Genomic DNA, 16,497 nt, shown 5'->3' on the forward strand with positions numbered 1-16,497 from the left:
ATATGAATAGGAAGGGTTTAGAGGGATGTAGGCGAAACGCTGACAATTGGGCAAATAGATTAATTTCGGATATCTGGTCGGCATGGAGGAGTTGGACCAAAGTGTCCATTTCCATGCAGCACAGCTCTATGACTGTCGATGACTTTATTGTGATCAAAAAAAATTGAGACTAATTCTGAACTGAACAATTTTTTGTGAGCAATACTAAAATCTTGGACTCAATTTTAAAGGCAGCTGAAGCATACTCAAATCACTCATTTCTGTTCATTGTGTAGCAGCCAACTCATTTACGTGGTGCAGTATTACACTCGATCACATTGGACAGTCAGCATTATCCACCCTGTCCATCAACAGTTACCCTGCTTGGAAGTGTTTAATTCTACTTAGAGACAGACCCGCTCCTCAATGGTCAGGTTTATTATTACTGCACAAAGTGATGTCTGAAAAGACCATCACCTCTGCATTAGTACCCAGTAATAGTTTAACATTCCATAGAAAGTACAGGAGTTTAGAGAATACACGGAATGTCTTGATGATAGGAGACAAAATGCCCTACCCATATAGGTGACTGAAATACACTGAGAAAGCAGTGGGATAATCAGTACTTGGATTAATTCCCAGATTATGGCTCCAAAAATATGGATCTTGTGCAGGAAGATCTGACACAAATGTCCCAAGTGAGTTTACCTCCAAACAACATCTTAAAAAATGTTGACTCATCAATTCCTCAAATCCCCACCCTTGTCAACCAGTTACACTTAACCCCGATCAAAACTCAATGATAAAATCCATATATTTTACTCTTTTAGTCTCATTTTGTTGGAAATCTTGCAGCTGACCAACTAATTTGCAGTTATTCAGACTGCTAACAAAATGCCTCACAAGTAAACTCCTGAAGCTCTTTCTTAAAGCATAGCCAGTTCTCCAAGTTAAAGACAGGTTGGTCCAACATAACTTATTTCCTTTCAAATTTCATGACTATCCTACAAGTACCCCAGAGATTACAACAGCTCATTCCATTATTACAGCCCATGCTTTGACTTTTTATAGCTTCAGGGATTATATACACACCCAGTAACTCTCTAATAAACTCATTTGTGATACAGTTTCATCCCTAACCCTCGACGTGGCGGGTTTTTTAAAATCACCTCCATTCAGTAAATGACCATTACTCAGTTGAGGCACCTTCTAAAATCACTTGATTGTGACCAAAGCTATCACTTTAGTGGTGTGTTGTCAAACTTTGAAAACTCATGGTAACTTCACACAACATCCATGTAAATCAACGCCACAGTCTTCAAGAACAGAGGAAAGTGGGAATGATATTTAAGAACTTCTGCGCATTAGTCTCCACTTAATGAATAAACGTGTCACCAATGTCTTGAATGATTACAACACACAAGACACACAGTCTGCCATATCTGGAAGAGCAATCCATCTTGGTCATACTTCCTTGCCATTTATCCATCACATGGAAATTATTGCTCTTCAGGTAATGAGCAAATTCTCTTTTAAAAGCCGCGGTTGAATCTTTCTCCACTGTTCTCTCAAGCAATACCTTCCAGATTCTAAACACTCACTGCGTAGATACCTTTTCCTCAAGCCACCACTGCTTCTTTTGCCAATTGCAGTGAATTGGTGATCTTCATCCTGACACCAATAAGAACAATTTCTCATTATCCACTCTGTCCAGACCCCTCATGATTTGCAATATACTGATTAAGTATTTGGTTAATTTTCTCTTCCCCAAAAGAGAGCAGGCTGGTTTCTACAATTGATCCACGTTACTCAAGTTCCTTCTCCCTGGAATCAATTCCTGTGAATTTTATCGGTATGCTCTCTAATGCCATCACATCTTCCAATAATGCTTCATAAAGTCTTTCCAAATGACCGGTTGTGACCATAGCAGTTTTCCATTCAGAAAGCACAGATCCTATTTACTTTTTTTGCAACCACTATCTCAGACTACTATTCCAGCTTCAAAAATTATGCATATTTAACATTCAGGTCCCTCTGGTTTTGAGACAGTCGTTGTCTGGCACCTGTTTGGTGTAAATGTTAGTTAAACATATCAGGCCAAGCCTGAATAGAATCAAGGTCACACTGCATATGAATTGAGACTGAGGAGTCACAAATAGTGCCGAAATTCTGTAATCAACAGTAGACATCTCCACTTCTGCCCTTCGATGGAAGGAAGATCATAGATGAAGCATCTGTGAAGATGGCTCATGTTACGAATTTCTGCAGCTAGGACACAGGCTGGTTCCAAGACTGCTACAACCTGACATGCAAGGCCATCATAGAAGCTAGCATTAAGGAAACATGTAAAGACTAATAGGTTGGAGAAGTGAGCAACCTTTTATTTTCCTGCTGTATAAAATGTTCCATCTGTAATGAAGTTGGTGAGGTACCATGACTATATGCTGGGCAACGTACTGTATAGTATAAAAGTGGAACAATTTCCCTACAAACTTTATCATGCTCCTGTGAAATCCGTAACTCCAATTTCATACTGGAAGCCTACAGAGCTAGAGCTATCACACTGAGCTTAGGAACTAAATTGCAGAAATTGCTTGTATTGATGTAATTTGAATATCAGATCATACTGTCATTTATCAATGTTGTTTCAAACAATTTATGTCTGAAGATTCAACGGCTGTTGTTGCTTTACTAACAAATCCTTACTGCAACCCTGACCAAAAAACCTCAGTTAACCCAAGACCAGCCCACAACTCAAAACATTGAGTCCTAAAGGATATCCCCTCAGTTGGACTTTTACTTAACTAAATTAGTGAAATTTTCTCGTAAAACGCCACAATATTTAATGGAACTCCAAACCTCTTCAGGACCAATCTTCTCTAATTTGTGAAAGTCAGTTTAGTTTATTCTGCGGTTATAACTAATTGGATCCAGACTGTGCCAACAGAATAGAGAGGTTGTGGTTGGGTGAAATATGAACATGTGAAAAAGGTGCAGGAGTCATCCATTCTGCCTCGTGATCCATTGCTGCCATTAAAAAAAGCATCTGCCTGTTACCTCAATCCACATTCCTGCACAAACCAGATAACCCTTTCACCCACTGCTTAAAAATCTATTGAACTTGACCTTATGAAGTATGCAAAAACATTGTCTCCACCACGTATTCATGAAGAGAGTTCCAAAGACTCTCAATCCTCTGAGAGCAACAAATAAAAAAAAACACATATTTAAATGGGCACATCTTATTTCTGAGACAGAGTTCTAATTTCTTCCATGAAGACCCATCGAGGCGTTAAATGGTCAGTCCAGCATATACAAGCTTAGCCTGTCCAATTGGTTTCATACACATACCTGGTATTAACTGATAAGATTACTCTACACTGTTTCTAATGCATTTACCTCCTCCTTAAATAAGTTGCCTGTACACAGTCAGTCTCACTAATGCTCTGCATAACTGAACTATAATCTCCCTCCTTTTGTATTCAATACCCCCCACAATGAACTATAACATACTATTAGCTTTGACAATTACATGCTAAGTCTGCATATTAGCTATTTTTTATTATTCATGCAGTAGGACCTCTGCATTTGAGCTCAGCATGCCTTCACCAATTGGATGAGATTTTTCTTTTGCATTCTTCCTGCCAAAATGGATAATCTTATATGTTCATACATTTGTCACATCTTTGTAAACTTACTGATCCATCTTTATCTTACTGTAGCCTCCCTATACCCCCTTCTCAATTCATTTTCCTACCGATTATGACAATACATTGGATTGAAGAGGTGTATTTTGTCCTGTTTTTTAAATGAAGAAAGATTGAATCAGCAATACCGAACAGTTTGCTCAAAGCTAATAAAATGAACAGCTTGTGAGGTTGTGGGGTTTTGTTCATGTTGGAACAACAGAAACAGCCTGAATGGGTGGGGTCAAGCTCCTAGAGAACCAGGATTTTTAGTTTTAGTTTTTCAGAGGCAGCTGCTGGGCTCTTGAACCTGAATATGGAAGCTGTTTTGTCTCTCGCTGTTAAAGATAAAATCTGGTGTTCTTTTTCTGCTGCTAGAATTGCATTAAAGTCCATTAATTTACTGAATTTACCATTGCCAAGGGTATCTTTGTGGGATCTTACTACATGGGAACAGTTTCTGTTTAGCAATAAAATAATCTCTTATTCTGTTAAGTTGTCCAACAGAATTATCCCAATATCTTCTTTCATTTATCTTGTAACTATAGCTAAAATAAAGTCTGTTTTGCTTCAAGACTCATAGTTTGACCATTCAAATTGTATTTGAAACTCAATGTCTGGTATTGGCCTTTAAAATAAGAAAACAAAATATAGTGTAGGCTATCTTTGTAATATTTTTACAGGGTTTCTGGTCCATAACAAATTGGATCTCTTGTCTGGATCAAAAATCTCTAATGGTGTGACAATTATTGAACTCAAAGACAGTGTTTTAAATTCAGTTAGTTTAAATAGGGTGTGCCTTGTGTAATGACGGCTCTTTCACTGAAAGACTGAAGCGCCTGGGCTTATATACCCTTGAGTATAGAAGACAGTGGGGATCTGATTGAGACGTACAAGGTTATGAAAGGATTGGACACTCTGGCAGCAGGAAACATGTTTCCGCTGATGGGTGAGTGCCGAACCAGAGGACACAGCTTAAAAATACGGGGTAGACCATTTAGGACAGAGATGAGGAGAAACTTCTTCACCCAGAGAGTGGTGGCTGTGTGGAATGCTCTGCCCCAGAGGACAGTGGAGGCCCAGTCTCTGGATTAATTTAAGAAAGAGTTGGATAGAGCTCTCAAAGATAGTGGAATCAAGGGTTATGCAGATAAGGCAGGGAGCGAATACTGATTAGGAATGATCAGCCATGATCATATTGAATGGCGGTGCAGGCTCGAAGGGCTGAATGGCCTACTCCTGCACCTATTGTCTATTGTTTCACTCATCAAGTGTTTCTGGGTGGTGGAAGAGGTTACTTTGGGAGTTTTACAGAAAAGCAGCAAGGCAAAGCTTTTGAAATAGCCACAAAAAGCTGTAAATGGGTTTGTCTGTGTCTGAGGAAAGGGCAAACCTTTGAACTTCAGGAGGTTGGAACTGAAATGGCAGAGGTAGAGATAAAAGACAGTAGTGATGAGTGATGGAGAACAATTCCATCTTACCTAAAGGCCCAATGGAGACCTGTTTAAATATGTCCAAATATTGCCTAAAATTTGCCGAGAAGGATATGGAAGCCTTTTCATTTCATTTGAAAGAGTGGTTAAACATTTGAAATGGCCAGTGACCATGTGGGTATTGTTGATCCAAACAAAGTTGGAAGGTAGAACCAGTGAAGTATTTGCATCACTATCAAAGGAGAGTATAAGGTGGTGAAAAAAAAATCTTAAATGAATATGAGCTAGGACCAGAAGCCTACAGGCAATATTTTAGGAATCTAAGGAGAGAACCTGGTCAAACGTTCATAGAGTTTGAAAGGATCAGATAAAGCAAACTTTGATCGGTGGGTAAGAGCATCGAAAATAGATCAAGTATATGGCGCTCTTTGAGAGATGATTATTTTGGAGGAGATCAAAGTTTTACTTCCTGAAGTAGTGAGAACTCATGTCGAAAAGCAGAGAGTTATGACTGGCAGCTTAGTAGCAGAAATGGCAGAGGATTATGAGGTGGCTCATTAATCAAAGTTTGGCTTCCAACATCAATTTCAATCTGCGAGGGAATAAAATTGGGGAAAAAGATAAATCTTCAGGTGGTAAAAGAAAAGAAGACTATAAAGATAGTGCAGATTGTTTACCACAGGGTAAAATGAAAACCCATGAGGGTGGGAAAAGAGAATAATAAAAGTTCAGAAGTTTTCACTGTAATGAAGTAGGCCACATGAAATCACAGTGATGTTTGTTTAGAAAAAGCACTGAGAAGACAGATGTGGGAAATCAGGAAAATACAGTGAGTTTTGTTGAAGTGGTAAAGCTCAGTGAAAGCTAAAACACTGCAAAAGAATTTACAACCTGATCAGGGGTTGGTTGAGAAGGAAATGACAGATCTCTTAAGAACTTACTTGCATGGGTAAGGTTTAACTCATGTATACCAGTAGGAGCAGGAAAAGAAATTAAGATTTTAAGAGATACGGGAGCAAATCAATCTTTGATGGCAAGAGATGAGGAGGTATGTATTTCAGAAGGAGTACTGTCAGAAAACATAGTAATATGTGGAATTCATAGTGAAAGGAGAATGTTCCATTATATAGTGAGGTCGGAGAGTGCAGTTAAAAGGTAGTAGGAGAATAGAGCTGAAAATGTGTTGCTGGAAAAGCGCAGCAGGTCAGGCAGCATCCAAGGAGCAGAGGAATCGACGTTTCAGGCATGAGCCCTTCAGGAATGAAGGGCTCATGCCTGAAACGTCAATTCCTCTGCTCCTTGGATGCTGCCTGACCTGCTGTGCTTTTCCAGCAATACATTTTCAGCTCTGATCTCCAGCATCTGCAGTCCTCACTTTCTCCTAATAGGAGAATAGAGTAATTCCAGTTCGAGAGACACTTGGTCATGATTTCGCTGGATCCAGGAGGGAGTGATGCCTACTACAGTTGAAAAGCCAGTGGAAAATCTGAGGTATTAAAGGAAGTATATCCCCCAATTTCTCCTGACTGTGATAATGAGGTCACAAAGTCACAGATGGAAACAGGAGGAGAAATCAAAGAGTAAAGGTAAACGAGTGCAAGTTCAATAATCAGAAACTGTATTTGATCAAATGGTTGAGAGAAAAAAAGAACAGGCAGAGGACAAAGTGGATATTTTAAAGATCACAGCAATTAGCTGGATTACAACAGAAAGATGAAAACCTAAGCAGTTGTATCAAAAAGTATCAAATGGGCAGAAACTCATCAAGTTTTATTACTGGCAGGTTACAGAAAGGAGGAGATGTTACAGGTAGCACATGAATTACCAGGAGGCGGCTATTTGTGGGTAAGAAAAACTCAAGCCAAAAAACATTTTTATTGGTCTGGACTGTCTTTGGATGTGGTTGACTTTTGCGAGACATATCATACATGTCAGGTTATTGGAAAACTTTAGGCAGAGATTAAACCAGCACCCTTATTACCCATTTCCTCTCTAAAGAAACCACATACTGGACAAATGAATGACAGTGAGAAGAGCGATGGTTAATACAGGACTGAATATCTCAATGCACACAGTATAAGGAACAAGATAAATGAGATTTAGGCACGTATCGAAAACAGCAGGTATGACATGATGGGTGTCACGGAGACGTAGCTGCAAGGTGATCAGGATTAGGATATTCAAGGATATACATTCTATCAAAAAGATAGGCAGGTGGACAGAGGGAGTTGGTTTGCCTTATTAGCAAGAAATAAAATTAAAGCAACCATTAAGAAACCAAGTCGGGTCAGATGATGTAGAATCTGCGTGGGTAGAATTGAGGAATCACAAAGGTAAAACAAAAATTGTTGGAGTTATGTACAGGTCTCCAAACAATAGTAAAGAGCAGGTGTGCAAGGTACACCAGGAAATAGAAAAGATCCTAGGAGAGACAAAGTTACAGTGATCATAGGGGTTTTCAATATGCAGCTGGACTGGGAAAACCAGGTTGGTTGTGGATTGACAGAAAAGGAATTTGTGGAATGTCTACGAGATGGCTTTCTGGAGCAGGCTGTGGTGGAGCGCATTTAGGAATGGGCAATAACAGACTTAGTGTTGTGCAATGAGGGAGACTTTTCATAGAATCCCTACAGTGTGGAAACAGGCCATTTGGCTCAACAAATTCACGACAACCTTCTGAAGAGTAACCCATCCAGACCTATTCCTCTATATTTCCCCTGATTAATTCACCTAACTTACAGATCCATGAACACGATGAGCAATTTAGCACGGCCAATTCACCTAGCCTGCACATCTTTGGATTGTGGGAGGAAACCGAAGCAACTGGAGAAAACCATGCAGACACAGGGAAAATGTGCAAACTCCACAAAGACAATCGCGCAAGGCTGGAATCGAGCCTGGATCCCTGGCACTGTAAGACAGCAATGTTAATCACAAAGCCACCATCCCACCCCATAATAAAAGGTTAAGGTGAAGAAACCTTAGAAGGCAGTGATCATAATGAGTGAATTTAATCAGCAAATTGCGAGGGACAAGATAAGACCAGAGGTAACGGTATTATAGCCCAATAAAAGGCAGCTACAGAAGTTTGAGGGAGGAGCTGGGGAGAATTGACTGGGAGAGGAGCCCAGCAGGAAAGACAGTGATGGCAGGAGTTTCTAGGACTAATTCAGGAAACACAAGAGAGATTCATCCCTCGGATAAAGAAGCATAGTGCAGGGAGCATGAGGCAACCATGGCTGACGAGGGAAGTCAGAGAAAGCATATAGTATGGCAAAAGGACAGTGGGAAACCAGGGGATTGGGGAGCTTACGAAGTCCAACAGAGGGCACAAAAAAAAAGGAGGGGAAAGATTAAATATGAGGGTAAGCTAGCCAGTAATAAAGGAAGACTGTGAGAGTTTCTTTAGATATCTAAAGGGCAAAACAGCTGGAAAATGACACTGGAGAGATAGCAGTGGGGAACAAGGAAATGACTGAAGAATTGAATAGCTACTTCACGTCAGTCTTCACAGTGGAAGACACAAATAATTTCCCAAAACTTCAAGAGAGTGAGGGAGCACAGCTGGGAATGGTGGCTGTCACCAAAGAGAAGGTGCTCGAAAAACTGAATGAATGGTCTGAAGGTGGATACTTCACCTAGACCAGATGGACAACACCCCACAGTTCTAAAGGAGATAGCTGAAGAGATAGCAGAGGCGTTAGTGAGGCTCTTTCAGAAATCACTAGAATCAGGGAGGGGCCCAGAGGACTGGAAAATCACTAATGTGAGACCCCTGTTTAAAAAGGGAGTAAGACAAAAGGCAGAAAATTGCAGACCGATTCACCGAACCGTGGTTATGGGTATGATCGTGCAATCCATTGGGAAGGAAAGACAAAGTGTATGGTAAAATAGGGAAACTCAGCACAGCTTCATCAAGGGGAAGTCATGCCTGACAAATTCTTTGAGGACATAACAAGAATGTTGTACCAAGCAGAGCTACCTACCTGCACTTCAAGAAGGCTTTTGACAAGATACTACACACAAGGTTACTGAGTAAGATAAGGGCCCATGGTGCTAGAGACAAGGTGCTATCATGGATAAAAGCATAGCTGTCTGGCAGAAAGCAGAGTAGGTCCTTCTCAGGATGGCAGCCAGTAACAAAGTGGTGCTCCGCAAGGCTCATTGTTGGGACCATGACATTTCACTTTATACATCAACAATCTCGATGAAGGATCTTAGGGCAGTCTGGCTAAGTTTGCAGATGATACAAAGATAGGTAGAAGGATGGGTTGCATTGAGGAGAGGGGCGGCTGCAGAAGGATTTGGACAGGTAAGGACAGTGGGCAAAGAAGTGGAAGATGAAGCACAACGTGGGAAAGTGGGAAGTCACGCACTTGTGGGAAGAATAGGGGCATGGACTATTTTCTAAATGGGAAGAAAATTCAGAAGTCTGAAGTGCCAAGAGACTTGGAAATTGTAGTTCAGGATTCTCTCAAGGTAAACTTACAGGTTGAACCAGTAGTTAGGAAGGCAAATGTAATGATGGCATTTATTTTGAGAGGACTTGAATATAAAAGCAGGGACGTACTTCGGAGGCTCTATAAGGCTTTGGTGGGACCACATTTGGAGTATTGTGTGCAGGTTTGGACCCTATATCTCAAGAAGGATGTACGGGTCCTGGAGCATGTTTACAGGAGGATCACGATAAAGGTCCTAGGAATGAAAAGCTTAACATGAGAAATATTTGAGTTCTCGGAGTCTATCTGCAATGGAGTTTAGAAGGATAAGGGGGAAACTTACAGAATATTGAAAGGCCTGGACTGAGTAGATGTTGGGAACCTGTTTCCATTGATGGGAGAGACTAGGACCTGAGGCCAAGCCTTTCAGAATGGGCATAAGAAGAAACCTCTTCAGCCAGAGAGTGTTGAATCTACAGAATTGATTGGTACAAAAGGCTGTGAAAGCCAGGTCATTGAGTATATTTAAGACTGAGATAGATAGTTTCTGAGGTATCAAGGGTAACAGGCAGAAAGCAGAAGAATGAGGTAGAGAAACCTTTGGCGGAACAGACTCGATGGGCTGATTGGCCTAATTTCTGCTCCTATGTCTTATGGAAAAACTTTTTACAAGAGTCATAATTGATTGCTTACGGCCTTGACCTAAACGAAATATGGGAATCAGTATTGGTTGACCATAATGGATGTGACTGTTCAATTTCCAAAAGCCATTCCATTATGCAGTATCACAGCTAAAACGATTGTCGAACAGTTCCTCAATGTTTTTTTTTAACCGAGATACGTACTACCCACAGAAATGTAATCAAATTACGGGTCAAACTTTATACCAAATTAGTCAGGGAAATTTTGGTTAGCTTTGGAACAAAACAATTCAAATCCACTGCACACCATCCAGAATCACAGGGAGCATTAGAACAGTGGCAAATTTTGAAGACCCTATTGAAGACTAAGAGTCAAGACTACCCAAAGGATTGGGATAAAGGAATTCCATTTATACTTTTTTGAAAATAGGGATGCACTAAATTAATCAACCAAATTCTGTCCATTTGAGTTCTTTGGGGCATGAGGTGAGATGATCACTGACACTGATTAAAGAGAAGCTGATGAGTCAGAGTTCAGAGACCACATATTTGGACTATGTGTCAAATTAAATATAGTGGCTAGATATAGTGGCTAAATATAGTGAGTTGACTAGACAGCATTTAAAATGTATCACAGCAAATACCAACAAATCACAATTCGGCCAGTGGAGATAACGTGTGTGTAACTTCTAGAGACAGGTGAACCTTCAAAAACAAGATTTAAAGGGTCTTATCAAATCAAAAGGAAATCGATTAGGGTGAATTATTTAATAAGAACGTCAGATAGAAAGCAGCCTCAGAGTGTGTCATGTGAGTACGCTCAAAAGGTATTTTGATAGGGAAGGAAAGCAAAAGGAGAATGTGTTACTGGCTACAACACAGTGAAGAACCAAGTTCAGAGGATTCTGAATTGGACGTTCTTCAAATTATTTTTGGACAATGAGGAAGTTCTCAAAAATTGATATAAATTATTGAATTATCTGTCAGAGGAAAATCGAAAGAGTTATTACAATCACATGTTGGAATAAACTGGGAAGTACTAATCCGATTATGTATGACGAAGATATAGGAAATGCTATTTCAGTTAAGCAATATCCTCTAAAGTTCGAACAGGTCAAAAAGAGACCGAATGCATGCTCAAAAGGTAATATAATCGAAGTGAGTTGCTGAGAATGGAGGTCACCAATAATAATGGTGCCAAAACCAGATGGTACCTTTGACTATGTGTAGACTATCACAAAGTCAACACAGTTATAAAATCGGATTAATATCCTATTCCACATTTGGAAGACTGTATTGAAAAGGTGGAACAAGCAACTTAAAACGTAGAAAACAGAAATGCAGAAAATTTCAATAGACAGAGGAATGTCAGAAGGCATTTGACAGCCTGAAAGTTGTATTAACCACTGCCCCAGTGTTAGCCGCATCTAATTATGCAAAGCCATTCAATATGGCTTTCAATGTGAGTGATGAGAGTGTCAGTTCTGTACTCTTGCAAGACAACTAGATGAAGATGGAAACACTTTTTGGGTTTTTTCTTCCAGAAAATTGAATAATCATCAGAAACATTCCACAATTGAGAAGACGACCTTGAATCTGGTGTTGGTGTTGCAACATTTCAACGTTTATGTCACCAGTAATCTGAGACAACTGTATATACCATTACATTTTTGGAAAAAAAAGGACAAAAATACCAGACTATTTAGATAGAGCTAATTGCAGCCATTCAAGTTGAAAATTATACACATGGCAGGACGAGAGAATGTAATTGCCAATGTATTGTCAGGACTTTGATGAAGAAAGATGGAGGATTCAGTGGCAGGGAAACAGAATGAGATGGGCTGTACTGGTGCATAATTGCATTCTTAGAGTCAATGCAACATATACACTTTGTGGTGTACTAATTGCAGAAGGCTAAAGGTTTTTAAAAATGAAGACATCTTCATAATTGATGGTTCATTCTTTTAAGGGGTGAGGTTGTGATGATCTTATCGCTTTAAAAGGTGTATTTTGACTGTTTTTTCATTGAAGAAAGGTTAAGACAGAGACGTCAAGCAGTCTGCTCAAAGCCAATAAAGTTAACAGCTTGTGAAGTCGTGGATGTTTTCAAAGTTGAGGCAGCTTAAATGGGTAGGGTCAAGCTTCCACAGAACCAGGAATCTTGTTTTAGTTTTTTCATTAGCAGTTGCTTTTGGTCTTGATGGTGGATTTGGAAGCTGGTTTTCTTCTTCCTGTTCCAGCTAAAAGCTGGAGGTTCTCTTCCTGCTGCTAGAATTACATGTGAGACAACCTATCTTACTGAATTCGTTGTTGCCAAGGTTGTGTTAACAGATGTTGTTATATCAGAACAGTTGCTGTTTAGTAGTTAAATAAACTATTATTCTGTTATCTTTCCCAATAAAGTTAAGTTATTCTGATTTCATCTTTTGTTTGTTGTATTTTAACTGTAGTGTATGAATAAAGTGTTTTCCTCCAAGGTAGTTTAATCAATCAAATTGCATCCAGGATGCAAGGTCTGGTCCTTGCCTTTGAAGTAACAAAACGTTAGCGGAAAGGCTATCTTCTTCAGATTTTGAGGGGGTTTAGTCTACTCCAAAACATTATCTTGGTGTTGTCAAGAACTTTAGCAACCATGCTCTGCATCTCTTCATCCCAGTCACTTGTATAAATTGAAAACAGTTGTGGTCCCAGCACTGATTCTCATGGAAGACCACTTGACAACCTTAAAACGAGCTCTCTGCTGCCAGTCAGTCAACCAATTTTCTATCCATGCCAATATCTTCTACATAACAAGCTTTTAATTAGCACCATACCTTTAATGGGACATTAACAAATGCCTTCTAGAGGTTAGAACATCCTGGGGTTACTCTTTATCAGCAACACTTAACCCTTCCTTAAAGAGCTCCAATAAATTTGTCAAACATAATTTCTTTTTCACCAAACCATGTTGAGCCTTCCTCAAAATCTGAAATTTACCTCAAAATGCCCCAATATAATCTATTTAATCACAACTTTAACATTTTCTCTATGATACATGTCAAGTTAATTGACCTGTATATTCTTCCTTTCTTTGTCCATTCTCCAAGGTCCATTGACCACCCTCCAAGCTCATGGTATCTTTCATGAATCGGAGGAGTTTTGGAAAATTAAAACAAATGCATCAACTATGTCACCAGCCATTTCTTTTAAGACACGATAGTCAAACAGGACTCCGACATTTGTCAGACCACACTCCAACAATTTGCACATTATCACTTCTCTGGTAATTTGGGTTTTCCAGAGTTCCTCCCTCCTTTCCATTCCCTGGATTCATTGCTACTTCTAGAGTGTTACTTGTACCCTTTATGATGAAGATTGATGCAATATATCTGGTCAGTTCATCTGCCATCTCTATTTTCTAGGTTACATATGACTAATGCTCATTGTTAACATTTCTTTTTTGAATATTTATAAAAATGCTTGTTAACTCTCCTTATATTCCTGGCTATCTTTCTTTACAACTCTAATTCTTCCTTCTGAATTATTTGTTTGTCATTCTGTATTGTTTGTTACATTCTGCCATCTGTCATTCCACAGTAACATATTGTTTTTAACCTTTCTACTTAACCATAAATGTTGGGTCTGTCCCTTGGAATTTTGATTTATCTTTAGAATATATATCTTCTATATATTGTGAAAATCAGACTAAATAGCTTCCTCTGCATTTCCATTAAACTACCCTTCAATCTAATTTGCCAATTCAATTTAGACAGCTCTGTTTTCCTGACCTCATAATTGCTCTCATTTTGCACTCACTTCTCTTACTCCAAGCTGCATGTAAAATGCTAGCTTGGAGCAGCTTCACCATAATATTGGGCATTAATCTTTTCTTGTTGCACAATACCAGGTCTGATACACCTTGCTCTTTTGTTAGCTTCCGAACTTGCTGTTCTAAGAAACTATCCTGAAATTATTCTATGAATTCCTTAACCAGGCTACCTTTACCCATCAGCTTTATCACAAGTTTGGAAACATTTTAACAGAAGACAGCAAAGTGGACACTGCACTTACCTGACTGGGCAACCTCAGAAACAGGTTTCCCTTGGATATGAGCCATATGTCCGAGGACAGAGAAGATGACAAATCCGGCAAATACACTTGTACCACAATTAACAACACAGACAACAATGGCGTCTTGGTAACAGTTGTTGTGGAATTTGTTGTAGGATGACAGTGCTATTAAAGTACCAGAACCCACTGACAAAGAAAAGAAAATTTGTATCGCAGCATCTTTCCAGACCTATAGAATAGCAGGAAAAAGTCATCACCATCAGGAAATCGCACTGAAATTTTATGCATACATACAATTGCATTAACCACAAGAAACCTGCAGTGTGTTTGGCTCCCAACTTAATGGCGGGGCTTAATGAATTAACTTTCCACTGATAATTGCTATCTCTGTTAAACAGTATATTGTATCCCAGTCTTCTACTCACTGCCAGATTCCTTCCAGGAGCTTTGATGCTTTTCAATTGAATGGCTTGATTCTGTCTAAATTAAAATTTAGGTCTGAACATTGGTTAAAATTCTGGTCACAATTCTGCTTTTCCAGTTAAATAATATTGTGGTTAAAGACATGACTCAAACATGTTTACATTAGTCTGACACTTCACTGCAAATTTTATTGATGTTAAAAAATAAATCAGTCACAAGAAAGGATTACAGCTGCCGTTTCATGATATTCCATCCCATCCTGTCCAATTTTTAAAAGTCTAGTTATATTCCATTTTATGATAACAAAGAACTGCGGACACAGGAAATTTGAAACAAAAACAGAAATTGCTGCAGAAACTCAGCAGGTTTGGCATCATCAAGGGAAAGAAAGCAGAGTTAACGTTTCGGGTCGAGTGACCTTCCTTCAGACCTAATTCCCTTTCACTCTGTTCCATCCTACATTGGTAGAGAAAGGAACGCACATTCTTTCACAACTTCTTGCGGTTAAGATGTCAAAAGTTGTGTCAAATTTAGCAAAATCCCAAAGTGAAGCACCTGGATATTGCTCAAATTAGAGATGATATTTTAACTGCCAAGGGATAGCATAGATTTGACTGTAGTCATGTAGTTCAATCTTCAGATATTGGCAGATTGTTTGAAACCCGACATGATCCTGCGGTCTTCCAGCTTTGACCAGAACGCATCAGGTGTCCATAAGACCATGAGATATAGGAACAGAATTAGGCCATTTGGCCCCATTAATCTACTCCACTACTTGAATGTGGTTGATAAGCTTCTGAACAGACTTCTCCTGTGTCTACTCTGTAACGCTTGATCCCCTCACTAATCAAGAATCTAACTCAATCTGCCTGAAAGACATTCAATTACTTGGCCTCCACAGGTGTAGTAATAACTTCAGCAGATGAACCAGCGCCTGGCTGAATAAACTCCTCCTCATCTCAATTTTCAAGGGTCATCCTTTCATTATGAGGAAACATCTCTACATCCACTCTATCCAGGTCTTCCAGTATTACATAAGTTTCAATGAAGTACTCCTCATCTTTCTCAATTTCATCGATACTGACCCAGAGTCCTCTACCACACCTCATGTCAAGCCCTTCAACCCCAGGATCATTCTTGTGAACCACTCATGTGAAATAAACCATTAATGTGTTGGATCTTTAGTATGATCATATCAATAACCAATCAATCAAAATTTAAACCCAACACTGTGGCACTAATAGCTCATGCACAGATTTGCCAGTCAATAAAATGAGACCACCATGGAGATTTCTCACCAAAAGAAGCTGTCAAGTTTGAAATCTTTCAAAGATGGAAATTGCTGCGCTGCTTCTCTGTCTGTGAGAGAGTGATGGACTCCGAGGACTGCGCCTAAGAGCCAAGTTCCACAGCAGATTTTAACTCTTTTGGATATAATTTCAGTCATCTCAAATCCAGACATGGTGGAACTTGAATTTTAAAATAAAACCTTAGATTAAGTACAAGATCCACAGCAGGAGTTTGACTGACCAGAAGTACATCTCACAATGTGTGTAATGCTATAATTGTCAATTATGTCACTTTGATACTGATGAGGCAACTGAAATTCTATGCATTATTCCAGTGTACATACATGACCCTCTGCCAGTTTGGAGAAGTCTGATTGGATTCCAATGTAGAATTCAATTCCTTTAGAGGCTCCCTCCAGGGTAAGCCCTCGGATCAGGAGTATGGTCAGAATCACATAAGGTAATGTCGCAGTGAAATAAACCACCTGAGCACGGAGAATAAATTGTTAGGTATTCTCATATTCCCCATTTAAAGCATTCAACTTAACTGAACATTA

General features: G+C 39.4%; 1 protein-coding gene across 1 annotated transcript in view; it reads right to left on the reverse strand.

The window, feature by feature from the left end:
* Positions 1 to 16,497, reverse strand: part of LOC132820331 (sodium- and chloride-dependent neutral and basic amino acid transporter B(0+)-like) — an 82,387-nt gene that overhangs the window by 11,358 nt on the left and 54,532 nt on the right. Inside the window, exons 7-8 of the mRNA XM_060832353.1 lie at positions 16,285 to 16,425; positions 14,229 to 14,457 (exon numbers count right to left, since the gene is read on the reverse strand). Coding sequence (XP_060688336.1) covers positions 14,229 to 14,457; positions 16,285 to 16,425 — 370 coding nt within the window. The remainder of the gene's footprint in view (positions 1 to 14,228; positions 14,458 to 16,284; positions 16,426 to 16,497) is intronic.

This window comes from Hemiscyllium ocellatum, chromosome 11, assembly GCF_020745735.1.
Source record: "Hemiscyllium ocellatum isolate sHemOce1 chromosome 11, sHemOce1.pat.X.cur, whole genome shotgun sequence".
Classification (NCBI taxonomy): Eukaryota; Metazoa; Chordata; class Chondrichthyes; order Orectolobiformes; family Hemiscylliidae; genus Hemiscyllium; species Hemiscyllium ocellatum.